At 51.9% G+C, this 27,958-nt stretch overlaps 1 protein-coding gene across 2 annotated transcripts in view; it reads right to left on the bottom strand.

Moving 5' to 3' along the window:
• Positions 1–1,899: 1,899 nt before the first annotated feature.
• Positions 1,900–27,958, bottom strand: part of Osbpl5 (oxysterol binding protein like 5) — a 55,269-nt gene continuing 29,210 nt past the window's right edge. For both annotated transcript variants that reach the window (XM_048458209.3, XM_085693408.2), the window contains exons 4-22: positions 25,421–25,501; positions 24,981–25,082; positions 24,445–24,648; positions 22,977–23,061; positions 20,078–20,249; positions 19,607–19,811; positions 18,249–18,433; positions 17,775–17,856; positions 16,932–17,030; positions 16,435–16,531; positions 15,235–15,333; positions 9,074–9,171; positions 8,612–8,701; positions 8,384–8,520; positions 7,823–8,008; positions 7,250–7,376; positions 6,297–6,423; positions 5,298–5,400; positions 1,900–3,032 (exon numbers count right to left, since the gene is read on the bottom strand). In XM_048458209.3, the coding sequence (XP_048314166.3) occupies positions 2,894–3,032; positions 5,298–5,400; positions 6,297–6,423; positions 7,250–7,376; positions 7,823–8,008; positions 8,384–8,520; positions 8,612–8,701; positions 9,074–9,171; positions 15,235–15,333; positions 16,435–16,531; positions 16,932–17,030; positions 17,775–17,856; positions 18,249–18,433; positions 19,607–19,811; positions 20,078–20,249; positions 22,977–23,061; positions 24,445–24,648; positions 24,981–25,082; positions 25,421–25,501 (2,418 nt within the window). In that variant the 3' untranslated portion in view covers positions 1,900–2,893. The remainder of the gene's footprint in view (positions 3,033–5,297; positions 5,401–6,296; positions 6,424–7,249; positions 7,377–7,822; positions 8,009–8,383; positions 8,521–8,611; positions 8,702–9,073; positions 9,172–15,234; positions 15,334–16,434; positions 16,532–16,931; positions 17,031–17,774; positions 17,857–18,248; positions 18,434–19,606; positions 19,812–20,077; positions 20,250–22,976; positions 23,062–24,444; positions 24,649–24,980; positions 25,083–25,420; positions 25,502–27,958) is intronic.

Here is a 27,958-nt window from a genome sequence, read left to right as displayed (position 1 = left end):
GATATACCCAGAGGTGGGCTGGTTTGATCCATTGATGCTATTTGTAATATTTTGAGGAATATCCATGCTATTTTCCACAGCATCTGTACGACTCCTGTGCCCACCAGCAGTGTGTAAGGTTACAATCACTCCACATCCTCAAACATTTCTGGTTTCCCTGGCTTAGGTTTTATTTTGTTTCAGATTAGTAGCTGTCCTCATGGATGTGAAGTGTCTTGCATGGTTTCGTTTTCTCATGATCAGTGATGCTGCTCCCACTCTGTGCTCTCTCGTGGGTCTTTTGATTGGACGTGTACTAGCATTTGAGAAGCCGAGAGGGACTCACATAACCCAGGCTTACCTCAAACTCAGGTTAAATAACCTTTAACCTTCTACCTCTACAGAGCAGGACGACATCTTGCTAGACTTGAATTCAGAAGGGTCCAGCTTCACTCTCTCACACATGGATATCCAACTCCCTGAGTCATTTACTAAGAAGGCTGCTGTCTCCCCCCCTGAATATCCAGCTCAAGTCTATTAATAGAAATAGAAACCAAGGAACTGCAGAGATGGCTCAGTGGTTATGAGCACTGGAAGCTCTTAACAGAGGACCTGGGCACACACACAGTGACTCACAGTCACTTTTAACTCCTGTTCCAGGGGACCTGATGCCTTCTTCTGACCTGCAGAGGACCACGCATGCATATGGTGAACAGACATACATGCAAGCATAACACATGTGAATAAAGATAAAAAATTAATAAAATCAAAATCAACATTTTTTTCTTTGTGCTTTTTAAATTTTTTTTATATGTATGACTGTTTTGCTTGTATATATGTAAGTGGACCGTGGGGTTCAGAGAGGGCATTGCTCACATCCCTGGGACTGGAGTCACAGATGGTTGTGAGCTGTCATGGGGGTGCTGCGAATAGAACTGAGGTCCTCTGTAAGAGCCTCGGTGCACTTAACTGCAGAACTATCTCTCCAGCCCAGTGTGTGTATGCTTTTATAAAGGGCTGAAGTCTGTATCACAGCCCTCTACTGAATGAGTTTATTAAGTTTATAAAGAAACAGGAGTAGAATTCAGGAGGACATTCCAAAACTCCAGGGTGTATGATGGTGCTGTGAGAGACAGGCCCTAGTTCCGCATGAGCACAAGGTACAGGAGACAAGGTGAGGTTCAGGGCTTCCTGTCTATACCAGAAAGAGATGTCTGTGGTATAAACTGACCACCTGTAGGTACCCATGCTCAAGGGTGACTGGTGAGGTTCAGGGCTTCCTGTCTATACCAGAAAGAGATGTCTGTGGTATAAACTGGCCACCTGCAGGTACCCATGCTCAAGGGTGACTGGCTGCTTCATGGAGGTCCCACGAGCAGGGTCCTCTAGAGTCCTGGGGTGGGTGGATGTGATCCCATGTGGCTCTTCTTTGCCCCACCCTCTCCTGGGTGTTGCCTGGCCACCTTCATTCCCTCTGATCTCTGTTATCTTTCATGTGTTGTTAAGCAGGCTACAGCTTCGCTTTGAGGTGTCGTGGGGGTGTGTTGCCAAACACCTAGAGCTACTCTGGATACCTCCAAGCTATGTGAGCATACAGAAGCTTAATCATTTCAGCAACATCATGCTGGCAACAGCAGGCTGCCCAGTCTTAGAAACTCCTTTGTGGTGACTTAAAGAACTGGGTTCTCATCCCTTCCCTCAGTTTCCCAGTTCTGGTAGCTTCCCAGAATGCCCCGACAGGCATCATCCTTCCCATGTCCACAGTTGCTCCCTGGCTCCCAGGGGCTCCACACTGTGAACCTGTACCCCACCTTTTGGACCCCACACTTGGTACCTCCAGCTCAAGACAGCCCTATTACACTGTTTTTCCACCTCCCCAGAAGTTCTTCCTTGTGCTCAAGGATCCCCAAGAAGAGAACATACATGTATTTCCATTTATTTCAAGGTATGGAGCAGACACACCCCGGACTGGGGAAGGAGGGAGACAAATGGATACAAAACTTGAAAGGATCAGTTACAGTGGAGATGGCACCAACAAGGTATTAAGGCTCCGAATGTGAGTACGTGTAGGTGCCCACACATATGCACACGCACGCACAGAGGGCCATCCACACAGGGCTGGGGGCCGGATGCAGAGGCTGGTCACTGCACACAGCTGCCTGGAATATTGCAACTCTATGTATTCAGAATGTCAACAGAATGGGAAGACTGTGTTGGTCAGGACATGTGGCAAGCTTGAGGCTCCCTGGCCTTTGGGGATACCCCCTGGGCACTTCTCTTGCTTACAAGCTCATACTGCAGTTGGCCAGGGTACTCCCCTGGCACAGGTAGGTTCCTCTGGCTGTAGGGCAGGTGTGGGTGCAGTAACTCCCGGAACAGGCTCCTATCCAAACAGCTTAATAACAGGATAAAAGTCCCAATGTCCTCACCAGAGCAGCCACAGCTTCTCAGTGCTTGAGTGGGCAGACTGTCCAGAAGTCAACGTCATCACCCAAAGAACCCTGAGAAGTCCTGGGGTCTTCCTTCTCGCTGTGCCTGGAAACCTCCTTGCTTTCCCCTGCACTGCAGTGAGTGACTGCCCAGAGCCTGCACAGGTCCTCCTGACCCCCAGATCTAAGTGGGGGCTGGCTTGGGAGTGTTAACTTGAGATGCCCAGGGGCACACTGCAGGGCAGAAACTGTATTTGGCTTTAGCGTTAAGGCCGGTGCTAGGTGAGGGCCCTGGAGGGGAGGCCAATGCTCCCTGGAGTGTCCTACAGCTGGGGTCACAGCACCCTCAGAGCCCCAGGTCCCACCTGTCATCCTCTGTCCCAGTGGCCACGCCTGTGGGCTTCACTGCTTCCGTGGGCTGGTGTAAAGTGCAGGGTGCTTAGGAGGGGGCTCTGCAGGCGTTACCCTGGAGACCCCAAGGGCTCTTATTTGAGGATATAATTAATGAATAGCTGACATGTCAGGAAGATGCAGAGCAGGAACCAGGAGCGGGGGTTCTGCAGGAGGCTGGGGGCTGATGGCTGCCCAGCACGCACTGTGGAGCTCAACAAGGCTGAGAGGTGCCTGCAAAGACAGGAGCGGAGGCTGTGTCAACGCCAACATGGCTACCCTCCTAACCTACAAGGGAGTGTGAGACAGGATTGCAGGTCTGCCTGCTGGGAACATGATTACAGGGTGGGTGGGGGGCTCCTTAGAGAGAGGGGTCCCAGGGCAGGAACCTGGGCTGTGCTTCCTGGGTATCAATTGTGGGACAGGAGGGTCTGGGCTTGAGGAATAGGCTTCTTGCATCCTTCCTACCACCCCTGGGGTGGTGGCTGAATGGTATCCTCCTCCTCTAACCTGTGCTGAAGTCCCCTCAGCTATTTGGAGCTAAGATCTCTGAAGAGGTAGCTACATTAAAAGGTTCACTAGGGTGGGCCCTTAATCTAGACTGGGATCCTAAGAGGGGATCGAGTCAGAGACACCCAGAAGATGACCATGGCTGCAAGCCAAGGACAGGGCACAGGGAAGAGTCAGGCCTGAGATTTCCATCTTGAACTTTCAGCCTCCAGAATGTGAAACAATCAGTGTCTTGTTGACATCCCAGGCTGTGTGCCAGCCAGGGGCATAGGAGCAAATCCACCAAGCTTGGACTTTGGTGTCTGGGCTGTTTCCTGAATGGCAACAGTCCTTTTGTGGGGGTACTAGGTTTCCCTTTCTTTGCCCACACTGATTGGGTAAGGAATGGATGGAAAGACAAAAGTCATTGTACTGTTGAGACATTGGCTAGTGGCATCAACCTGGATTGACCAAAGGATACCTAGGAACCTGGTCAAGCACCTCCGGGAAGACCTTCTCAGCAGGCTGTGCACAGCCCACTTCACATCCCCTCAGCCCTCTGTCAGCCTTCTGGGTCTGGGGCTCCCCACTGTGACATTAGAAGAACCCCAGAGGTCCTCAGACTCCTCACTCTCATTAGCTGATGTGTATTTATGTGACAGCAGCAGGGAAAGCAAACAAGGCAGCAAGCATTGAGATTCTCATGGCTTCACTGATGGCCGTCTGCAGGCAAACCACAAGACATACAGTTCCCAGAACAAGAGAGAAGTCATGTTTGACTCAGATCCCAGCACTTTTTGCCTCTGATGGCAAGCCAATTTTCTCCACATGAACCTGTGAATTACTGAAGGTTTTTTTGTTTGTTTGTTTGACCTCTAGAGTTCACAGATATGGTAGAGCAAGAAAAACTGGCACTTGGCATGGGGAGCGCTGCTAGGCTGGCAGAGCCATCAGCTTTCCTGGGGCCAAGATACTCTCTGCCCCTTAGGCCCTAGGGTCCTTTTCATTTGTTTGTTTTGTTTTGTTTTGTTATGTTTTGTTTTTCCCAGACAGGGTTTCTCTGTGTAGCCCTGGCTGTCCTGGAACTCACTCTGTAAACCAGGCTGGCCTTGAACTCAGAGATGTGCCTGCCTCAGCCTCCTGATGCTGGGATGAATGGTGTGCTCCACCACTGGGCCCAGCAAGGCCCCAGGGTCTTAAGTCGTTCCTCCCCCTCCCTATAGGTACCTAAGGGCCTCTAGTCAGCGACCTCTCACCTTCCAAAACTACAGCAGTTGACTTCAGTCAGCCCACAGGCAGGTATCGAGATCTCTACATGGTGCTGTGTATCTGGAGCCCACCTGACCCAGGAGGAACTCAGCACATCCCACTCCTGGCCCCACCCTCCTCAGTGTCCCAGCCCTGTGTATCTGGAGCCCGCCTGACCCAGGAGGAACTCAGCACATCCCACTCCTGGCCCCACCCTCCTCAGTGTCCCAGCCCTGACTCATTTCTCTCTGTTCCATGACTCATCCCTATCAACCAACTCTCTTGGCAAGAGCTGAGAAGGAATCAGAGTCAAGTACCATGCCGGTCATTTTTGGGGTGCCTAGAGGATGGGCGCAAAGCTTGCTCTCCACTCCCTCTCCATTCTACCCCCCTCAGTTGGCTCTGTTATTAACCCCCTTTACAGGCAAGAACCAAGTGTGATGGCATACGGAGCCCTCACATGATATTGTGTGCTGACAGGAAGGAACTGTGTGGCCCTGGTTCATATTCACTGAGGTCACACAGTATAGCTCTCAGATACTCCCTTTGTTTTGAGGATAGTCTGTACAGAGGTGCTGGTGAGCTGCAGGGATCCTGGGACACCCAGGAGGACTGCTACCTGCTTTCACACACCTGGAGCGAGAAGGGAGGTCTCCCCTAGCCCTGCCTTTTCTTCTAAGGCCCTTGCCTGTGCCCACTGGCTCCTGCATGCGGGTTGTACTCTCCTACGCTGGCAGGTCCCTCCACCTCCCGTGTTCTTACCTATGCAGTTCTTGTTGAGCTTCCCGAATAGACAGCACAGCCTCCTGCAGCATCCGGAGCCGGTGCGCCTCTCGCCTGCACCGAGGGCATGGGCTCTCGCTACCTGGATGTCCAGGATAGAGATACAGGGAGTAAGAAACCAGGGTGAGCTGGGATGTCCTGGCTGACCTAGGTCCTGATCTACTACCTGAGAAATCCTCAGGAGTCAGCCACAGACACAAAGAGATAGGAAAGGTTAGTAGGGGATGCAGGCTCAGCTAACCAGAAAGCATTAGAAATGAGTGACCAAGATGAGGCTGGTCCACTGCAGAGGTGGGAATAATGTTGGGGAGACATAGATGGCTCAGAAACAACAAATGAGCAAAGAGTCCCATCAGGGAAGGGTCAGAGCAGGGTCAGGGGCTGGGTAATGAACAGTACCCAATCAACCTCACAGTATCCCCGAATCTCAGGAAAATCCTAGCCTGGGACCACATCCTCTCCCAATCCCCATTTTTGCAAGCAGGTTTCATGTATCATAGCCTGGCCTTGGACTCACTATGTAGCTGATGATCACCTTAGCCCCTGACCTCTTGTGTGACCTCTGGAGTGCTGGGTTATGGGTGTGCATCGTCAGGATGGGTTTATGCTGTGCTGGGACTGAACCCAGGGCTTCATGAATGCTAGGCAGGTATTCTACCACTAAGCCACACATCCAGTACTTTCTTTTCTTCCCCATATCTTGACTACAGTCCTCATCAGGTCTGACTGTCCCCAGACTCTAAGAAGGCGATCTCGTAGTGAGAGGGGAGGGCAGGACAAGTAAAGATGTGCTATGAGGACACGTGCCCCTGCATCCTCATCTCTGGAAGGTACACCCTGGTCCTTACCATCCTGCAGAGGGGCTGTAGGCAGGGACCGGTCCTCTCCTTCTGCCTTCCCTCTCAGTCAACGTTCAAGGCTTCTACCAGCCAGGGCCAGGGCCTGCTTAGCATGCATGAAACCCTGGGAGCTACTTACCAGGAACAAAGTCCTCATCAGAGAGGTCTGGGCAGGACTCAGGTGTGGAACCGCTGCTCTCGGTAGCCTGGCTATGGCCAGATGGCTGGTCACTGGCCTTGCGGAGCCGCCGGTCAGGGCCAGGCCTCTGTAAAGAGGTGGAGTTACTATATCTAGGGTCTCCTCCCAGGGCCCTTTGGGGACATGGTGGCCTATTAATGTCAGAATGCACTAGAGTAGGGTAGTGTACAGAGGCTGGGCCCAGTGGCTTTGCAGTTGGACACAGGTGGTTTAAATCACCAGGCATGAACTGTAGCCATTCCATCTCTGGGGCCTCAGTTTCCCATCAGGAACATACAACCATTGACCTCCTCTTCAGGAATGAGGAGCGGTCAGCTCTGCATGGTCTGGCCACCAGGTTGTCACAAGGCCAGTGCTATTCACACTGAAACCCAGAGCATGCAACTAGGTACACCTGGTGGAGCCGTTCCTAGCCCCACCTTACATAAATGTGTGTTTCCCTCCTTCTTTTTTTTTTCCCCGGAGCTCCCCCAACCCTCTGACTCCTTCCTGCCTTTCCCAGGCCCTAGGCATGTGTAGATGCTGGCTTCTCTTCTTCCTCCCTAGGTTACCCTAAGCCTGGGTTTCTTTAGCTGTAAAATGAGACAAAGAGGCTTCTGGAGGTAAACAGGCTGGCAGCCAGCTGACACCTGCATGGAGTCTTAAAATGTGAGGCCCAGGAGGCCCATGAATCAGGTATTCTGTATCTTGTATCTTAGGTTCCCCACTGGAAAGGAAGGAGTAATGAGAAGCCTGGGGTCAGACAAGGACCGCAGCCAGGTAGGGTTTGAGACAGCTCAGACACGAGCTCTGAGGGAGGGGGGTCAGGTGGCCTGGTGGAGGGAGTGAGGGCTTCAGTGGTAGCCAGTTGCTGAGATCAAACCTGGGCTGGAGCCTTGGTGAGGGGTACTGACCTTGTGCCTGGACCCTGGACTCTCTAGGAAGGTTGTCTGGCCAGACATAGTCTCCCTCTGTAGTGTGTGAAGAATCCCATCTTGTTCATATTGAGCGATGTCCTTCAGGGGGTCCCAGGGGCTGTGACTGGAGGGTCCAGATGGTGTTCATCAGTAGAGGTGATGACCCTCACGGGAGAGCGTTCTGTCCTAGCCTAGACTTCAGTCTCTCATGATGACCCGGGGGATGACCACTGCTCAGGGTCTGCAGGGAAGGCTTAGGGGGCCTGACTGACCATCCCTCTGTATCCCTTATCCTTAAGGTCCTGCTGAAGGCAGGGAGAGGAGATTAGAGACTCCGTGACAACCCCCAAGTTAAAACCGGCACAGGGGCAGTCAGTCTGCAGGCTCCAGCCCCACCGCACAGGCCCCAGGGTCGAACTTCAACTGTCACCTGACATTACCCAGAATCCCCTGGGAAGGGTCTCAGTGAGGGTTTTCTCATCAGACTGACTGTCCTGAGGGATGACTGACACAGGATGTCCCGCCCACTGTTATCCCTGGGCAGGGGAAGCTATGCTGTGAGCCACTCACTTCTCGTATCGGTAGCGCCATTCTTGGGTGAGTGGGTCCAGGTGGAAAAGCTGTGGCTTCCACGGAGTGAGGCTCTGCTGGTGCTCACGGGCACGCTGCCGCTGTGCCTCCTCCAGCACAGACTTCTCCTGTGTGGCTTTGTGCTGGTCACCTTCACGGATGGCCTTGGTGACATGCTGCCAGAGCCTACAGGCCAGAGGACCAACCCACCAGGGACTCAGAGTGGGGCGACTCCACTAATCAGCAGCCCAGACTCAGTCCCCTCTACATCGGAAGGAGGCTTAGAGTATTCTCCACTTGACTGCCTTCAGTGATATTTGGCTATCTGGCAGGAAGCCTGTGTCTCTCAGGTTTTGACTCCACACTATGAACTAAACTGGGCTCCCACCTGTCACTGGCAAGGATCTCCTTGCTGGCTATGATGAGGACATCTCCTCCAGCTGTCCCCAGCAGGACAATTGATCTGGTCTGAGGAAAGTGCACCCAACACTGTGACCCTGACAACCCACCTCTGGCTAGCACAGTCTGTGGTCAGCAGGGCTCCTGGACAGAGGGCCTCACCTCTCAGACTCCAGCTCATTCTGTTCTTCCAATAACACCGTGTGCCGCTTCAGCCGCTGCCTGCGGACCTCCTCACTCGGAGTCCAGAAAAGCTCAGTGCCTCCACCGCCCTCTTCCTTGATAAACACATCTCTGTCCTGCCCCAGATGGCACAGAAGCATCAGAGCTGCTGGCCTGGTTGGTGACCACCCTAGGGCTCAGCCAGGCTCCTGAGGAATGATGTCTTACCCAGTGTCCGGTGAGGCGTGCCAGGACCTCCTCCCCAGACATGATCTTCCCAGAGATCTGGTTGATGCTGGTGCTGTTTCCAAACAAAGGCTGCAAGAGAAGTTGGGCACTGGATGAGTGGGGAAGAGGAGGGCTCTGCTTAGAGGCACACCCTCAGAGATCCAGGGCACTCATTCTCACGACTATGGCTTAGATGAGGTTCACTACTAGAAAAAGATGCCCTCACTCCAGTGCCATAGTCTGGACTCAAATCTGTAGTCTTTCACCATGAGGACGAAGGGACTTAGGCCTGCAGGCTCTGCTGTGTGGCCTGTGGGCAACCTTTTCTCTCCCTGGGCCCTGTCTGTGGGGATGCAAAGGTGTACTTGTTTGGGGCACTTCGCCTGGTGGGGAAGGAGGGGAATCAGCCCTCCCTCCCTCCCTGAGCTCCAGGCACTGCCTCCCACAAGCTGCATCCTTTACCTTGAGCTTGAAGTCCAGTTCAGCTTGGAGCTTGTTCTTCTCGCACGCAATGGTCACTTTGCCCCCTAGCTCCATGGTCATGGTGCCATACAGGATCCCTGAAATGCAACTGGTGTTGGGATTCATCCCTGAAAGCCTGTGTCGGCAGACAGGCAAGGAGGGTGGGGAGGGTGTGTGAAGGGGTTTGCTGAGATGGAGCCAGAAGCCTGCCTGTCCTTCAGTACTGTGACCCAGGAAGGAGCCTCTGCTCTGGTCTGGAAATGCCATACCCTTCGCTGGGTCAGCTCCTTCAGGAGCCCCAATCTCAGTGTCTGAGCAGTCACATTTGTGGCTGGGTTCTGCACCAAAATAAGAGAATAGCTGTGTCTGTTCCCCGCCACCCCTAGGACTGTGCTGGTGTATCTGTTCCCAGCTGTCCCTGACCAGGACTGTGTGGTGCACATCTGAAAACCCAGTATGTCTTTTTCTCAGTCCACTTCTGGCCATATGGAAAATAGACTAATATAAAAATCACCACCATGATTGTGGTAGTTTGAATAGGAATGGCCCTCATAGGCTCATATATTTGAATGTCTGGTCCTTAGGGCATAGTACTACTTGACCAGGATTAGAAGGTGTGGCCTTGTTAGAGCAGGTGTGGCCTTACTGGAGGAAATGTGTCACTGGGAGTGGGCTTTGGGGTTTCAAAGGCCCAAGTCAGGCCCAGCAGCTCTCTCTTCCTGCTGCCCGCTGATCCAGATATAGAACTCTCAGCTACCTCTCCAACACCACTTCTGTCTGCCTGCCATCACACTTCCTGCCATGATGACAATGGACTAAACAAACCTCTGAATTGTAAACCAGACCCAACTAAACACTTTCCTTTATAAGAGCTGCCGTGGTCATAGTGTCTTTTCACAGCAATGGGACACCAAGACACTGAGGAAACAAAACACCCAAACATTTCTATTTGAAAACTCAGAAATGTGAAATAAAATATTTCATTTTCAAAAATGAAAAGTAAAAAGAAGTAAATGTAGCATGAATTCTAGTTGGTCTTACTAATAAAAACCCAGAGTCAGATACAGGGGTTACTGCTGAAGGTCAGAGGAGCAGTGAGGCCAGCCGCTAGTGGGACATTTTACCTCTACCATGCTCAGGTCCAATGGGCCATCCAGGCCATCCTGTCCTCAGACTTCTCCGCTGACTGCAGGGGCGATCCTCAGACTGCAACTGTCTCTCAGCTCCTGTCTCCTTCCGCCTTATATTCCTCTCTCCACTCAGCCATCACTCCTGTCTCCATCTCCTTAGTGCTGGGCTTAAAGGTGTATGATCCCAGCACTTGGTGGGTGACCCTGAACTAACAGAGAGCCCCTGTCTCCCGAATCCTGGGATTAAATGCATGTACCAACACTCCCTGGCCTCTAGTAGCTTAGCTCTGCACTCTGATCTTCAGGCAAGTTTTATTTGTTAAAACATATACAAAATATCACTGCAGGAAGAACCATTTGTACCAGCAAAAGGCTCAACCCCCTACCCCTATGTTCTTCCAAGGGGACTGGCTATACCCAGCAAGTGCCACAGGGAACTACATAGTTTAGAAGAAGGTGGGATCTTCCTGTTGCTCCAGAGGGGTTGGGGTTAGGGTTAGGGTTAGGGTTAGGGTTAGGGTTAGGGTTAGAGTTAGCCTAACTCTGGGCTGCATTACAACATAAGAAAAGTCAGCTACAAGTTTGGCATAATCTCCGCACTTGGTGGCCGAGGCATGAAGATTATGAGTTGGAGGTCAATCTGTGCTAACAGAGTACCAGACCAGCCTGGACTACATGAGGAGACTGGTGGTTTGAATGAGAATGTTCTCCAGAGGCTCATGTATTTGAATATCTGGCCTCCACTTGAAGAGGTTTAGGGGGTGTGGTCCTGTTGGAGGACCATAAATCAGGAGGCTGGACTTATAAATTGGAGGCCACATAGGGAGTTTAAAGACTTGATATTTTCCTTTGTTCTCTCTGTTTCTGTCTTAAGGTTCAAGATAGGAACTCAAAGCCTCCTGCTCCAGCTGCCATGCCTGCTGCTTGCTGTCATGACTCCCCACCACGATGGCTAATTATCTCTCTGGAATTGCAAACCCAAATAAAATCTTTATTTCATAAGCTGCAAGACGCTTGTCAATATGCCTGAGGAGCTCAGTTTGATCCTCGGGTCGTACATGGTGATTAGATAGGACCAACTTCTTCAAGCTGTTCTCTAACTTCTACATATGTGCAGTAGTATGTGCACGCAAGTGCATGTGCGCGCACGCGCGCACACCCCCCCCCCCCCCAAACAACTAAATAAATAAATGTAATGAAAAACAAACTAAGGGTAGAAAGGAAAAGGAAGCTAACTACAGCTCTGGGTGGGTACAAGGCTCAGGGCTCTGAAAGAGACATGGGTGTCAGTCACACCTTGTTTTGTGTTTTAGATTTTAGAATCAGGTACATATTTTATACACACAATTATAAAAAATAAGATAAAATGAATGAATCCCTTGAAGTAACTGCAACTCCCAAACTAAGACAGGTGTGTGTGACATAGGAAGTCCTTCTGTATATGTGTTTTTATTGGTTAATGAATAAAGAATCTTCATTGGCCTGTGATAGGGCAGAGTAGAGCTAGGCGGAGAAAACTAAACTGAATGCTGGGAGAGAGAAGGCGGACTCAAGAGACATCATGCAGCTGCCAGAGGAGAAAAATATGAGCTGCCAGGTAGAACCTGGCTGGTAGGCCACGAGCCTCGTGGTAAAATATAAAATAATAGAAATGGGTTAGCCAAAGATATAAGAGCTAGCCAGCAATACGTTTAAATGATTGGCCAAGCAGTGATTTAAATTATATAGTTTCTGAGTGGTTATATCGAGTCTGGGCAGCTGGGAACAAACAAGCGGCCTCCTACAACAGGTGTGAGGTGGTGGTGTAATCGTGGAGGGGACCTTTTCACAACACGGGACTCCAAAAGCCCCTGGAAGACATGCTGAACACAAAGCCAACCACGGAAAGCAAGCTGTGCTGTCAGCCACGGCACCAAGAGTCCCATTATCCTCAGACTGCTTCCTCCTGTGTCACATAGCTAGGTGGGAGAAGAACTGAGGTGGGGCCATCAACCTGGGTTCTTGGAGCTGGAACCCTGGAGAGGCAAGCCACAACTGCTGCCCTGAGCCTGGCAGGAAATGTAAATGTGAACTTGGTATTTTAAATGTTTGTTTGTTTGTTTTTGGTTTTTCGAGACAGGGTTTCTGTAACAGTCCTGGCTGCCCTAGAACTTGCTGTTGTAGACCTGGCTGGCCTCTAACTAACAGAGATCCGCCTCCTGAGTGCTGGAATTAAAGGCATGTGTCACCACCACCCAGCATAAAATTATTTATTATTTATTTTTATTTTTAATTTATTATTATATTTTTTTTTAACATTTGCAATGTAGCCCAGGTTTGCCTGGGGCTACCTCAGTCTCTTAAATATTAGGGCTATAGTTTTGTACCATCATAGCTAGCTCTTGGGATGTTCTTTTAAGTGCCTGGATGAATAGATAGGGAGGAAAGAAGATAAAGGAAATCCCAGGTCAAAAAAAAAAAAAAAGTAAAGTAGAAGGAGAGAGTGAGGGTAAGGGGAGGGTTAGCAGCACTGGCTACACTTGCAGAGGCCTGGAGTTTAATTCCCAGCAACCACTGGGTGACTCAAAAACCACTTATAAGTTCAGTTATAGAAGAATCTGGTTAGCTGACCCCCTCTTCTGGCCTCTGTGGGTACTACAAGCATGCATACATGCAGACAAAACAAACATATACATAAGATAAACTAGAAAGGACAAAGGGATGGTGAGGAAGAGGATAAGGAAGAAGAGAGATGGGGGAGAGCCAAAGAGATGAGACGGAAGAAGGGGCAGTCTCAAGGATCTGAGACCTTGGCAGGTCTTGGTCCTAATAGCTGGCAGTTTGTCCCCAGACATTTCCGCCCCACAGAGACTTTCATAAAGTGTCTCCTGTCATAAGAGATTACTGCAGAAGGCCTTCCATAGCCAAGGAAGCATCAAGGACCAGCAACATCACTCTGGCTCTGGGGATTTCAATGGACACTTCCTGTGTGGCCCCCAAACAGCCTGCTTTATAGAACTGGCAGAGACACCCAGAAAAATCACATCATCTGATCTAGGGACCATGGCAGCCATTGTTGGCTCCTGGGTCTTGTCTACCCCTACAGCTCTGAATGCTTCCTTCCGGGCGACCCTATGACACTCACATGTTCTGTACTCTAGACCTTAGACCTCAGAGTCATCCACTGAACAACAACAGCAACACTTTAGCTGTTGTTGTTTTTTTGTGACAAGGTCTCACTATGTAGCTCTGGCTGTCCTGGAACTCACCAAGTAGACCAGGCTGATTTTGAACTCACAGAGATCTCCCTGCCTCTGTCCCTAGCATGTTGGGTTTAAAGACATGCACCACCATGCCTGGCTCACTAAACAAATTTTCCTGAGCATCTTTTAGGGTCCTGCTGTTGGCTGTGGAATACAGGTCACTCACACAACAGGGCCTGAATATTCCCAGACAGAGAAGGTAAGACAATCACATTTAAAACGACAGTGAGGATAGTTCTCTGGAACCTAACCAGAGTAACTGCGTCACAGCAAGCTGCCGCTCAGCTGTTGTAAGTGCCAGACCGCAGCAAAATGCGCGGTCAGAATTCAGATAAGATCGGGGACGCGGCACACCCAGCGCCAACAGCCACGTGCGTTTCTGGAGTCTGGCTTTGCCTGTGCTTTGGCTGTGGGCTGTGTTTGTTTCTCGAGAAGCACACCTGCCCTGCTGCTTTAATACACTTGTCGCTCTCAGGCCAGGTCTGCACCAGCTCTGCCAGAGACTTAGAGGCACTTGAGAAAGGAGCTTGGCCAGCAGGGTATAGAGCTGCATAAGCTAAACGCTGCTCCCCAAATCCAGCTGCACTTGACCAGCTCATTCTTTGAGTTGTCAGAGCTGTGCCAGGTCAAAGGTTAGGTTTTTTTTTCCTACTTTTTAAGATATGATCTCACTATGTAGCCCTGCCTTTGACCTCACAGAGACCCGCCTGTACTGGGATGAAACCAGGTTCAGCATGGATTCTCAATTTTATTTTCAGGAGTTCTCAGGGTTGGATACTAGTCTCTGCAGGCTCAGTATGTGCTCTACCACTGAGCTTCAGCTTCAGCCCCCAACCAGAGGGATTTCGAGGGTGGGGAAGCTCTTCGGTTTGACACTACAGAGGTAACTCAATGTCACTAGTCTTAAAACCTGTAGAATATATACAATGAGTGGGCCTTAAAGGAAACTGTGGACTTCAGCTAAAAACTAAGTCATACTAAGGAAGACATCTGTGACAGGAGCCTGGGGGTGGGTAAGGGTTTACAGGAATTATACTTCTCCTTGACCTGTGTGTGGTGCTGAGACTGAACCCAGGGCTTCATACACACCACACAAGTGTGCACCACTGAGCAGGGAGCCCAGCTCCGTTCCTATCTTTATCTTTTAACTTTGAGACATGGTCTTACTAAGTTATTCACGCTGGTCTTGAACTCACTCTGCAGCCTAGGCAGGCTCTGAAATTTCAATCCTCCTGCCTCGGCCTCCTCAATAGCTGGGACTGATCACTAATACAACAGGAACCAGGGGCAAAAATCAGCGAGGAGAAACTAGGAGTCCACCCAGAGTTACACACCTAGTTCTGAAAAGTCACCCAGGTCAGGACACCTTCAAACAAGCAAACACCGGGGTGTTTAGCATCTGTTCTGCTTCATCTCGATTGTCAGTGCTGTCTGAATTTGGAATCCCCTGGGAGGCATACCTCTGGGTGGGTATACAAGGGTCTTTCCAAGGAAATTTAGCGGAGCAAGGAAGACCCACCCTAGGTATGGATGGCACATCCTGGGGTCCTTGGCTGAATACCAGGATCATCTCTCTGCTTTATGACTATGGATTCAATATGACCAGCTGTGTCACCTACCCCTCCATGGTGGGCCGTACCCTCAAAGTGGGATCCAAAATAAACTCTTTCTTCCTTTCTTAGTTGTTTTTACCATGTCAGAAGAGGAAAAGTAACTAACACAGTCCCCTACGCCATGACTGAGGGCTAGCCTGGCCTATTGGGTAGTGGGGCATGACACAGTCACTCACCTCGGCAGTGGGCATAGGGCATGGTGAGGGTGTACTCCTCCTTGCGGTTCAGGAAGGTGAGTTTAGCTTTGCCATCCAAAAGCGCTGACAGGGAGTTCCCTGCAAGGACAGAGCAGGGGCTGTTGAAGACACAGACCCTTAGCATTGGTCTGCTGCTGGACCCCAAGGTCTGAGTGCCCTTTCAAAATATCCCAGAGTTCCTGGTGCCTCCAGCTGGAGCACCGAGGGAGAGACACACAACCTCCGGTCCTTGGATATCATAAAAACTCTTTAGTTTGCACCCATTATGAATCCTGGGAAAATCATCGACCTTGCAGTGTGTTTGTGGTCTATCCCAGGGAACTTTGGGGGTGGAGACTATAAACCATCTGGAGCTAGCCTGAGCCCAGAGCACAGGTGGGAAAGGTGAACAGAACATGGGTGCAGATGCCACATGCTACCGTCTGTGGCTACCGGGCACACAGAGGTCCTGAGCACGCACCTGCACACAAGCTGTAAAGGTAAAGAGGCGCCTGAGGGGGGGAGGGGAAAGGTGTTGGTGAGACTACTGGGCACTGCAGCACGTCCTGTCATCATAGGCTGCCCTGGCCTTCTTGGAACACTCCAGTGCCTGCCACCAGCCACGTGCGGCTACCAATACACTTGACGGGACCCATGCCATGGAACACAGTGCTTTGCTCTGATTTCACTTCTATATACCTACCTACCTTCTCTCTATCTACCTATTACCTATCTCTCTGCCTCCTACCCACCTATGTATTATCTATCTATCATCTATAGACTGACTTTGACTGTCTCTCTCTCTATCCATCCATCTACCTACCTACCTACCTACCTACCTACCTACCTACCTTCTGTCTGTCTGTCATATATCCACCATCATCCATTTTCAGCTCTGGGGACAGAACCCAGGGCCTCTGCACACCAGGTGTGTACTTTCCACTGATCTGCAGACCAGCTCCCCTTTTAATCGGTACACACAGCCACATGTGGCTGACAGCTATGGAATCAGGTGGCTGTGCTGGAGCAAATCCTTCCCTGCAGGTTTCTCCTCCTTTGTTCTCTTGCTTCCCTGCAGAAGGAGTCCACTCTCAGCAGACTTGGGGCCACCCACGTCATCCCACCACTGGGCTTCTGGGGTTCACTGGCCTCTGGAGTGAAGTTCTCCTCCCACTTCTCCCCGCCCCCCAGCCTCCTCACCGTAGAACCTGGACTTCGCTGTGATGCTGCCGCTCATGCAGAAGCCATCCTTTCGGTTGCTGACATAGAAGGCAGACACGGGAGGATGGTGGGACACCTGTATGAGAGAGGTGACTCTGGAGATGGCTCCAGAGATAGCAGTCCCAGACACGGCACACCTCTGGGTCCCGGGAGGAAGTGTGGAGCGAGGGGCACATTCCTAACAGTACCAGGGCAGAGCCTGAATCCCAGTATTTGGGAACCTGTTCAGATTTCTGAGTCATCTAAGGACGCCCCGGGCTGGGAAGTCAGGCTGCTGCCCTCCTCCAGCCGGCGCTCATGCCTGTCTATCACAGCATCATGCCTGTCCTTCTTGGAGAATCCCCAGGGACAGTGACCAGTGTGCAGCTTCTCCTACGGCAGGGTATGGGCCACTGAAAATACCACCCTCGGTCCCACAGGCCCCGGCCCACCGCCCCCACTGAGCTGGAAGGGTGAGCTGGGCAGTGGGGTCTTGCCTGTTCTGCTATGTAGAAGGTGTGGCTGTTGGTCTGAGGGTGCAGCCAGCGGCAGCGGAAAGTCTCCCCCAGAATGGGATTATAGGGTTTCTTGATGCCCTGTGGGGAGCACAAAGACATGCTGGAGGAACCAGGAGGGAGAAAGTCACTTCCAGGGGTCTGGATGGGGGTGAGGTGCAGAAGAGACAGTATAGGGGTGGGTGCTCCTGCCTCTAGAAGGGGTTTTGACTTGCCATTAGCACCCTGCTTCTGCTTTGAGGAGACGACTTTCTGAGGATGGCTCACAGTTGGAGGTGCGCCTCAGGAATTCCTGGCTTTTACTGAGCTCAGAGGGGCCTCAAGACCCCCAACCAAATATGACTGGACAGGACTGGGGCACAGCCCACACATAACTGGGTCAAAGCCAAGCTTGGGAGGCGCCTGGGTTCCCTTGGTCTACCTCAGTCTACCCTATGACTCTGGGTTGGTCTCTCCTCTCTGGGCCTCAGGCTCACATCTATATGAGAGGCAAAACTGGAATTAAACTCACTGGAATCTTCCTGCTTTTGCCTCTTAAGTGCTAGTATTATAGGTGTGAGCTACCACATCTGTGTGTGCACTTGTGCGTGTGCACGTGTGTATGAGTGGACATGCCTGTGGAGGCTGGCAGTCAGCATTGAGTACTGTCCCGCAGAAGTGACAGGACCACTCACTAACCTAGCACTTGCCAAGTGCTCTCGGGATCTGGGGCCATGGTGGGCAGAGCTGGGTTTCTTCTGGGCTACGGAGGAGAGTGTTGGTCCCACTCATGGTGGGCTGATAGCCCCTGCTTGAGGCCCTGCCCTTCCCACAGGCCCCCCTCACCTTGGGCTTCTTGTAGAAGCCAGACAGATACCATCGCAGCACAAGCTTCATGCGGCAGTAAGGGTCTTCCTCCGCGGCTGCCCTGGGATGGGGGTGGAGAGCTCTGACTCAGACTGGGGTCCCCAGCTACCCACCCCAGCACTCACCCCTTTCTTCAACCGTTCCAACCTCCACCCAGTTGTCTGAAAGAGGCAGCCTCATCCCAGACGATCTCAACACCCCCGTGCCATACTTCCAGGTGGACCAGAAACAGGCAAGTGGCTTTAGCACGTAGCCAGAAAGGGCTGTGGCCAGTTCCACACAGGGGCAGAGAGGGCTCTGCACACTCCAGGCTGCTGGGGGCTGCTGGGGTGCCCTCACCTCTAGGAAGAACCCTTGTTGCCCATGCCTTTACTTCCTTCTTCCTGGCTCTACCCTGCCCCCTGCCTCTGCCGCCCACAGGGGCCATGGAAGCCCCTTTTGTCAGTTGTGCACCTGGAGAGCAGGTCCCCATGATAGTAGTAATCCGAGAGCTTGCTGAGGAAAGAGCGAGGCTCCAGCACGAAAGTGGGCAGCACCACGCGCGACAGGTCCATGCCCGGCCGCAGCTGACGCAGCAGCACCCACATCAGACTCTTGTTTTCCTCTGACACGGTCTCCACCTGAGATGTCTCATCCAACTGCAGCAGAGCAACATGATCAGGCCCCGTGAGCTGGGACGTGGAGCTGAGGGACAGGGAGTCAGCTCGGTGCAGGTGGTCCTTGCCCACAGGATACAGGTCCACCTTGTGTGAATGAGTGTCACCACCCAGAGTGGGCTTGGGAGCGAGCGGGTTCATCAGCGGGTCTGAGAACAAGACCAGCTCTTTTCTACCTCTGGTGCCCCGGCTCTCCTTCTCACACATACAACTGCTATGGTGCTGGTCACCACATGGCTCATTCACAAGGCCCTCCTCACTAGAGGCCAAATCCACAGGGCCGCCCTATCTTGTCTGTCTGGCCTTCAAAACCCCCTCCTCTCTAGAAGTTCCAGCACAGGAATTTGGTTTCCTGGGTCCTCTTGTGCTTGTGGGTGTGCCAGGCAGCTTTCTGCTGCTGTAAGAAATGCCCAAGGCAGTCAATTTTAAAAGAAAGGTCTGAGCTAACCTCAGCACTAAGGAAGCCGACAAAAGGGACAGCTACTTATGGCCAGCCTGTGCTCCTGAGTGAGTGCTAGGCCAATCAGGGCGACACAGAAACAAGTTTTACCTTCAGTGTGGAGATTGGTGTGGATTGCTGAGCAGCACTGCTCTGGGCCTCTGGAGAGGTGGTACAGCATGGAGGAAGTACACGGCAGAACAAGTGCTCGTGATTGGGATGCAACAGCAGGCCACGCCCCCAGTGACCTAACTCCCCCCCCCCCCCAGGTCCCAACTCCTCAAGGTTCTATCACCTCCCAGCTGTGACAAGCTGTCCACACTTGGTCTTTGGAGGATGCTCAACATGCAGATGACAACAGTGAGAGACAGCACAGGTTCCTCAGGGGCCCAATGTCTTCTGACCCACGGGTCTCCCAGGGGCAGGGGCATGTATACAAGTCCCCAGTGTGTACAGGGGTTTGTCATCTGTCCAGCAAGGAGGGCTGGGATCTTTCCTAAGCTTCCTGTCCCCTGGTCACAGTCCACCCCGGTGCAGGAAAGCTGATGTTGGCCCTCACATCACCTGTGCATCTCATGCATGGTGGGCAGGGCATCCAGAGATGTCCTCTCATGGACGCAGATGCTAGCTGCACACTGAGGGACAGGGGGGTGGAGATTGCAGCCCTAGCCCTGCTGTGTCCTGTTTCCACTCTCTAAGGTGACAGTGGCTCTTACCTCTCCCAGCTCCTCCTGGACCTGCTCCACATAGGTCGTTCCCCTCCATGGCCCGCCGGGGCTGTCCAACGGGTCGCTCCCACTCTCATTGGTCTTGCGGCTGTGATCCTGGGTATCAGCATCTGAGTCTTCGGCATTCTCTCGTTCTGACTTGTCCGAGAATGCATCATTCTCCAGGTGGTTCTCCAAGGCAGACCCGTTCAGCCTGGAGAGTGGAAATGCCTGTGGACCCCCAATTCCAGGCGGCACCTAGGACCTCAGACACCCACCTTGGTACCTGGCCTCTCTCACTGCAGGGACTTCACACACTGCCTTATACTGAGTGACTGCCTTTGTACAACTGCTCCTATTTTATCAGTAAGGATGCAAAGCCTGGTACCCACAGAGGAGAACAAGTCTGCTACCCTAGCTGGCCTCCCTCCTGCCGCTTATGGGGACAGCATGCAGGCCCCTCTCACCCAGATCACTCACGGGAACAGATCTTGGTCTGGGATGGTGGTTGAGGTGGGCAGTCCATAGAGAGAAGAGGGTGAGGCATCGGGTGAGGACCCCTGCTCTCCATCTCGGCCCTGCTTGCATGTGCTCAGTCGCAGCAGGCTGGAGCAGCGCAGGGCCAGCTCCAGGGCATCCAGCCAGCAGCGGCCTGGGAGGACACAGAGTGAGTCTGGTGGGGCAGCCTTTCCTTTACTTCCCCACTGTGGCAATTTGAATATAATTGGCCCTCATAGTCTCATAGGAAGTGGCACTGTTAGGAGGTGTGGCATTTTTGGAGTGGATATGGCCTTGTTGGAGGAAGTGTGTCACTGTGTGATGGGCTTTGAGGTCTTATATACTCAGGATACCACCCAGTGTCTCAGTCGACTCCTTTCGCCTGCAAGGTGTAGGATTCTCAGCCACTTCTCCAGCACCATGTCTGGCTGCACGCTGTCATGTCCCACCCTGATGATAACGGACTGAAGCTCTGAACTATAAGAGCTGCTGTGGTCATGGTGTCTCTTTACAGCAATAGAGACCCTAACTAAGACACCCACCAAGGAATGATGGGAAGTGGCTTTCAAAAACCAATCTCCTGCCAAGGTACCCTGTCTTTCAGTCATAAAATTTCTGGTCCCTCGCCTCACTCCATCCCCCTAGGGTCAAGTTAAAGATCTGCCTCCCCACAGACCCCCAGCCTTGCATGTAGCCATCCTAGCAGGAATAAATATAAGCTGAAGACAGGCATGCCCCTCCCTTTGGCCATCAGACTATTGAAACAACAGACCCCAAGTCACTGGAATTTTCCCAGGAGTCTCAAGCTGGGGAAGAGAAAGGCTGAAGCTTGGTGCCAGCCAGAGGGGGAGCCTGTCTCCCAGAGAGATCTCAGAGTTCTGAGAACTTGTCAGACCGCCTTGCAGGAGAGCCTGGAGCTGACAGTGATGGGTCAGTGACGGGCAGGACCACACCCTGACCAGGACTGCTTAGCTACGCGCACCTCCTGCCCTGTACCTAAACCTAAACTTCCCACCAATATCCCAAAGATGGACTTGAGGGCCTTTGCTTCTCTTCTTCACGATGTGTCCACACTGAACAAATCTCCCTCCTCTGTGTTTCACTGTTGTTTGTCTGTTTAGCTGATAAACTGAGAATGAATGGCTGAGTCCAGCTTGTTGGGGCGGCCAACAGCTCTGGGAGCATGTTTGCACATGTGTGTGCCCTTGGGAATGACAGAGCGTGAGGCACATATCAGGGACCGTGTGTGACAAGGGACAGAGGCTGGGCAAGGATCTGGTATGCCAGTGAAGAGACAGTGACCAGGCTTCAAGAGGCAACAAAAGACAGCCAGGGCCGTGGGAAAGCAGGGGACAGGCCTCTGCTGTGGCCCTCAGGTCCCACTTTCTTCATGACAGTGTGTGTGTAGGGCTTGATTAGACCTGAGTCACATCACTGTCCTGGGGAGCAGGGTGGGGTGACAGATAGGAGGGTGTTGTTAGGAGCTGTGGGGAGAGACACCCATGCAGGTAACACCAGTGTCCCGGCATGATTATTTACAGCATCGCTTCCATCCACCCCGTGCCTCAGAGCCTCCTATAAATGATACTTTAGTGTCCGAGGGACTCACGTGTGAGGGCCCCAGCTTAAGGCAAGATAAGGAAGCTTTTGATTCCTAAGCTTCCATGCTGGGTGTCCCCGGGTACTGTGGGCTTTTTTCCCTAAGTTAAAATTACACAGCCTGTTGTTAGGGAGCCCCTAGGGCTACACTGGGAAGCTCAGGGGGACCCACCTGGTGCCCTAGAACTGCCCTCTTGCTGAAGGATGCCTGGGATCCTGCAGGGCTCACTGTAGGCTTGCTTTGAGCACAGTACTACCACCAGTGACACTGGGCATTTGTGGGGGACACTGAGAGGATTATGGGAGGTTATATAACTCAGGGTGAGACCTGGGGAGACCACTGTGGAATTGGACATAGGGCCCAAATGTGCATTGTGTGGTGGCCATAAAAGACTAGACATCCTGAATGCTACACATCCTTAGAAACCGGTTTGAAAGCCTCTGGCTCCTCCTCTAGGAAGCCTACCCTGATACACACGGGGCTGCAGATAATCTTCCTTGACTGTGGCCCCGGACAATCAGGGCTTCAGTTCAGGCTTGCCATCTGTTGGCAGCTCACTGCTCAGACTCCCAAGGTGTGAAGGCTATGTTAGGGTACAGGTTGCCTGTCTATCCCAGAGTCCAGCAGGATCAAGGTGAACAATTACATTAAAAGTATGACTGAGGGGGTGAGTGATAATATTAAAAGCATTCAAGATAGTCTGGGCAGTTGTGTGGATATAATATATTTGACCACCAGGGGGTGTCATAGCACCAGTAGTTAAGCTGTGTACGGGATTTCAAGCCAGGACAGTGGGACCCTAGTTGTCAGGGCCCTCGACCTCCAGCAGGGGGCACCAGCTCTGAGGTTTTTGATAAGAAGCCATAGTCCTGGATAGAGGCTGTCACCTGAAGGATTCTTAGTTAGAGAGATAACAGGCTGCTGCTTGGAATCTGTAATCTAATTCAGAGGATCTGAACTTAAGGACGTCCACATTAATACCTGTAACCTATTGCTAGACTACCTCTGGGTTGCCTGTTACTTAGTGTCCCCATCTGTCAAACATGAAGTATCACAGTAGAACTCGTTGGTGGCACTCAGAACTATCACCTGATTATCTCCATACAGCTCTGAGATTCTCAAAGCATTGGGGTGACAGGTATAGCTAGTCCCATTTAATCCATGAGGAAACTGAGCTCGGGTGAGAGAGAGGTATCACTGTAGGGCAGGCTCAGTCTGTGACTTTGGGTAGCTGATTTCAGGGGACTCTGGGATGGCAGAAACAGGGCAGGTGGCACTCACCGTCCGACTCAGAGGCAGCCCTGAAGATCAGGTAGCTGCTGGGGAGTGGCTGGGTGATGGAGCCCACACTCTCACCTTTGGGGCCCTGGAAAGGCAGAAACCAGCAGTGTCAGGCACTGGGCCAGGAAGGCCAGGAGGAAGCGGGTGGGGGCACTCCCCATCCCTTTCTGAGCAGGGGCCCCTTCAGTTCAGGTCTCTGATTACAGTGGCCACACCCAGCTAAGGTAAATCCTGGAGTCCTAGTTGAATGGGGGCTCCAGAGGGACAACAAAGGGCTGCTCAGTATAAGGAAATATGTCTGGTATTTGGAGTAAATGTTTTGTTTTGCTTTCCTTTTGAGACAGGGTTTCACGATGTAGCCCTGGCTGGCCTGTAACTTGCTCTGTAGACCAGGCTTGGCATCAAACTCAGACCTGCCTGCTTCCGCCTCTGGAGTGTTGGGATTAAAGGCGTGCTCCAGCCTTTACATCTATACAGTCAGAATTTTCACATAAAACAGTTTTATTTTTTCTCTTTTTTGGTTTTTCAGACAGTTTTTGTTGTTGGTTTGTTTTGAGACAAGGTCACCCTCACTCTGCAGCCCAGGCTAGCCTAGAACTTTCTATGTAGCTGAAAATGGCTGGTCCTCCTTCCTCCATCCCCCAAGTACTGTCCACCTTTGGGCGATAGAGTGTCCTCAGCATGCTGAAGGGAGGCTGTGCCATGTTAGCTCAGTCAAGCTCATAAATTTTTGAGGTGCAGTATTTTTAATCCACAGTGTGTTTATTCAGTTGTGATTTCACCAAAAGTGGAGAGAATACTATTTTTAAAACTAACAGAAGCCAGGCATGGTAGTTTATACCTGCCTGTAATCTCAGCATTTAAAAGGATGAGGCAGGAGGAGTGTCACAAGTTCTAGGCTAGCCTGAATCACAGAGTGAGTTCTAAATCAGTATGAGCCATAGAGTAAGAGAAACGATGTCTCAAAAAACCAGACCAAACTGGGTGAGGTAGTACACTCCTTCCATCCCAGCACTCAGGAGGCAGAGGCAGGCAGTGCTCTATGAATCTGAGACGAGTCTCCATAGTGAGTTCCAGGCCTGCCAAAGCTACACAGTGTCACCTTGCGTCACTCCCATCCCCGAATCTAAACAAAACATAAACTTGGTTGTTTCTCTGAAACCCAAATGTCACTAGGTTTCTCCTGGGGACTCACGCCTGTCCTGATCAGTCCTAACTGAACAGTCCTGGTGATGAGGGATGAGGTTTGAGCCAGAGACAAGCCCCCTCCTCCCCTCCAGACAGCACTGGATGAGAGACCTAACGTATAGCCTGGATCTGCCCCATCCCCACTTCCCCCAGTTCATCACAGAACGCTCGCCCCTCCAGGGACCCCTTGCTAGCGCTCCCGTTTTGGAATTGGGATCGCAGGAGAAGCCCCCAATCTCCCTGAATCCCCCCCCACCAGGCGCCCTGTTGATCAGCTCACCTTCACAGCCCACACAGACTGGTCCAGCGGGTGGAAGAGTTTGAAGCAGAAGCCGTCCTTCTTGGAGGGGCGCTCGATGAGCTCGCAGCAGTGCAGCAGCACCGTGCCCACCCACTGGCCCACCTTGGGCGTCTTGTAGATGAGCAGCACGCCTGGCTTGAGCACGCACCACAGCTTCGTCCAGCTCTTCAGGGTCCCTCGGATCTGCAGAGGACTTCACGGTCAGGGGCGCCGTGGAGGATACTCCCCGAGCCAGCTACACAGCTTGGTGGGGATGACCAGAGGCAGGGACTGGGGTGATGGACTCCCGGGGGCTGCGGGAACTAGGAGGAGTAGCCCAGACTTCTGGGGGGAGTGCGGTCCTCACAGCACCTTGACTTTGGACTCTGCCCTCCAGATGGACCTATGAGGATCTGGCTTCAGCGTCGGGTAATTTGTTATCGTAGTTCAGGGTTTTGTAGTGAGAAACACATGCGCCTCCCAAGTGCCACCGATGTCCTGGCCTACAGGAGCCCCTGCGAGTGCCACCTGCCTACCTTCAGGCTGTCAGCCATGATGACCACACTGGGATCGGTCAGGGCACTGAAGAGCTGCTTTGTGGCCCGCTTCTTCTCCTGCCGGTAGTTCTCCTTCTGTGCCTGCAACCAGAACAGAAATGGGTCACAGAGAGCATGGAGTGCCCCAGCTCCTCCCACTGCTAGCAGGGCACCAGGAAAAGAGGATGCAGAGCAGTGGCTCTCAGCCTGTGCACTGTGACCCCTTCCAGAAGGGTCGCATATCAGATATTTATATTACGATCCATAACAGTAGCAAAATTATAGTTATGAGGTAGCAATGAAACAATTTTATGGTTGGAGGTCACCACACGAGGAACTTTAATATTAAGGGGTGACAGCGTTAGGAAGGTCGAGAACACTGATGTAGAGATGTAGAGGGTGTGGGTGTTTCCCCCATCCTCACCCTGAGTCAGGCCCACCTTGAGAGCGTCCTTCTTGGAGACCCTGGTCGTTGGGGAGGTACATTCCTTGTCAGATCCATTGCATAGTCTGTACTCAGCCTGTAAGAGAGAGAACGGGGTCTGGGTGTGTCAGTGTATGGTTGGAGCTGCCAGGGTCAGAGCAGAGAAAGCAGGGGTCCCAGAATAAACAGAAATGAGAAAGTGATCTGGGCACCAGCATTCATCTCTGCTTCTGACTGGATGTGAGGACACCGACTCCTTCCCACCCCACCTGACAGACTGTGCCCTTGAACTCTGAGCCCAAATAAACCCCCCCACCCTTAAGGAACCTTCAACAGGCATCTTGTCTCAGCAACAGAGAAGAAACTTGGTGGGTTTTGTAAAGAGGATTTTGGTGGCAGCTTGACCATGGTGGTGACTAACTCCTAGGCTGTGAGAGTCATAAGGACAGCATTCCTATCTTCCCTGATGCCCAGAACCACTCCTTGGCTCTGGACAGGGCCAACACGGAGACTTTGGGGTAGGGATAGCCACTGGCTCTGGGGGAGGTACATCTGGAGAGTCAATGTTTACAGACAGGAGCCAAGCATTTGAGCCTAGGCCACAGCTCACTTCCTGGACCTAGAGCAGTATCTATGCAAGGAGCCATAGCCTCACAGATGAAGAAACTGAGGTCTGGGGTACAGTGCCATAACTTGGTCTAAAGGTCACAGGTTTGGGAATAGCAAACTGTGCCGTGAATCCCACATGCCACCTGTTTCGGTGTCCCTAGGCTCTACAGGCGTGATACACATGATACAGAAGCTGTCACATTCTATTGGTGCTCACTGAGAAGCTGCCTCTGGGAACAAGGCTGCACCCCACCCCCATTTCAGACCCACGCATATTTGTCACAGTGTCCCCCAAGGCCTCTGGTCTCTGACAGAGAGGGAAGAGAGCAGCCCTAAAGAATTCAAAAACTGTGCCCCTAAGAACAGCCGGAAGGTGACCATTTCTAATAGAGGAGGTTACCAAGGTTCTTCCCACAGTGCTCACAGTGGGAACAAGAAGCCAGAACTCAGCGACAGACAGAAAAGCACAGTGAGAACTCCAGGGGACAGCCTCAACTTCCCCAGATGCTTCTGCCAGATGTTGTGAGCCCCAGGTGCTGGAAGTCCCTCTGTTCACCCTCTCAGCAGCTATTCCAGTCACTTCTGCTGGGTGTTGTAGACGCCTGATTTGGCGATGTTTTGCTATCTGCTGCTTCTTTCTGTTGGCTACCTACATGTGTTCTTGTACTTTGTCTTGGTAAATACTTAATTAACACACTCATAGCTGGGCAGCGGTGGCGCAAGCCTTTAATTCCATCACTCGAGAGTCAGAGGCAGGCAGATCTCTGAGTTCGAGGCCAGCCTGGTCTACAGAGCAAGTTCCAGGACAGCCAGGGTTACACAGAGAAACCCTGTCTTGAAAAGCCAAAATTAATTAATTCATTAATTAAAAAAATAAACACACTCATTAAAAATTCAAAACATGTCTATCGGCTATCCTAGCTCACTCTCCTGCACAGAACAAGCTGAAGTGTCTGGAAAAAAAACCAAATGAATATTTCATGATGCGAAAATTATGGTGTGAGAGCCGGTTTTAATTGTCAACTTGACGAAACCTAGAACCACCTGGGAAGCGTCTCAGTGAGGGGCTCTCGAGATCAGGTAGGCTGTAGTTTTCTTAGCTGGGTTGATGGAGGTGAGAAGACCCAGCCTGGATGAGGATGGCACCATCTCCTGGGCTCGCCCTGGGCTGAATGGAAAGGGGAGCACAAGCTGAGCTCCAGCCCATGGAGATTAGTCAGCTCAGTTGCTCTCTGCCCTTGACTGTGGTATGGGTGACTGTGGTGTAGGTGACCAGAGCTCCAGGTTTCTGGTGCCTTGTCCTCCCTGAAGTGTTTGGCTCTAAGGGACAGATTGGAGTACACAGGTTCATGGAGGCTGTAAAGGTAAGGGGTTGAAGTACTACATGTGGGCTTTTGTGTTGGTGGGTACATCTGTACTCATTATTTTTTTTAACATTATTTGTGTGTGTGTGTGTGTAGGTAGGTGGGAAGACAACTTGCAGGAGTAGGTTCTCTCCTACAGTGTGGGTTTTCCTGGGATTGAACTCAGGTCATCGGGCACGGTGGCAAGCGCCTTATCTGCAGAGCCATTTCACTGGCCTGTATATGCATATAGAACAGAACAGCTCAGCTGGGTGTGGTGTTACAGGCTTTTAATCCCAGCACTCGGGAGGCAAAGAAAAGATGACCATTGTGAGCTGGAGGGTAACCTGGTCTGCATTATGAATTCCAGGCCAATCAGGGCTACACAGTGAGACCCTCTCTCAAATACAAACCGACTGACCACAACAGCGCAGGTCATGGTGTCACCTGCAGAGAAGCATGCCCTGGTCACGCAGCAACCAAGGAGCCACGCTGGGATTGAACCTGGCAGTCTCCCTTCAGAGTTGCACCCTCTCAGCCGCAAAGAACATTCTGGATCATCAGAGGAAGTGCCCAGGGGCTCTGCTCAGAAGCAGTCTTTG

This window comes from Myodes glareolus, chromosome 7 (genome assembly GCF_982192425.1).
Source record: "Myodes glareolus chromosome 7, mMyoGla1.1, whole genome shotgun sequence".
NCBI classification, from domain to species: Eukaryota; Metazoa; Chordata; class Mammalia; order Rodentia; family Cricetidae; genus Myodes; species Myodes glareolus.
Note: the sequence above shows the minus strand (reverse complement) of the source record. Positions and strands in the feature narration are given on the sequence as shown.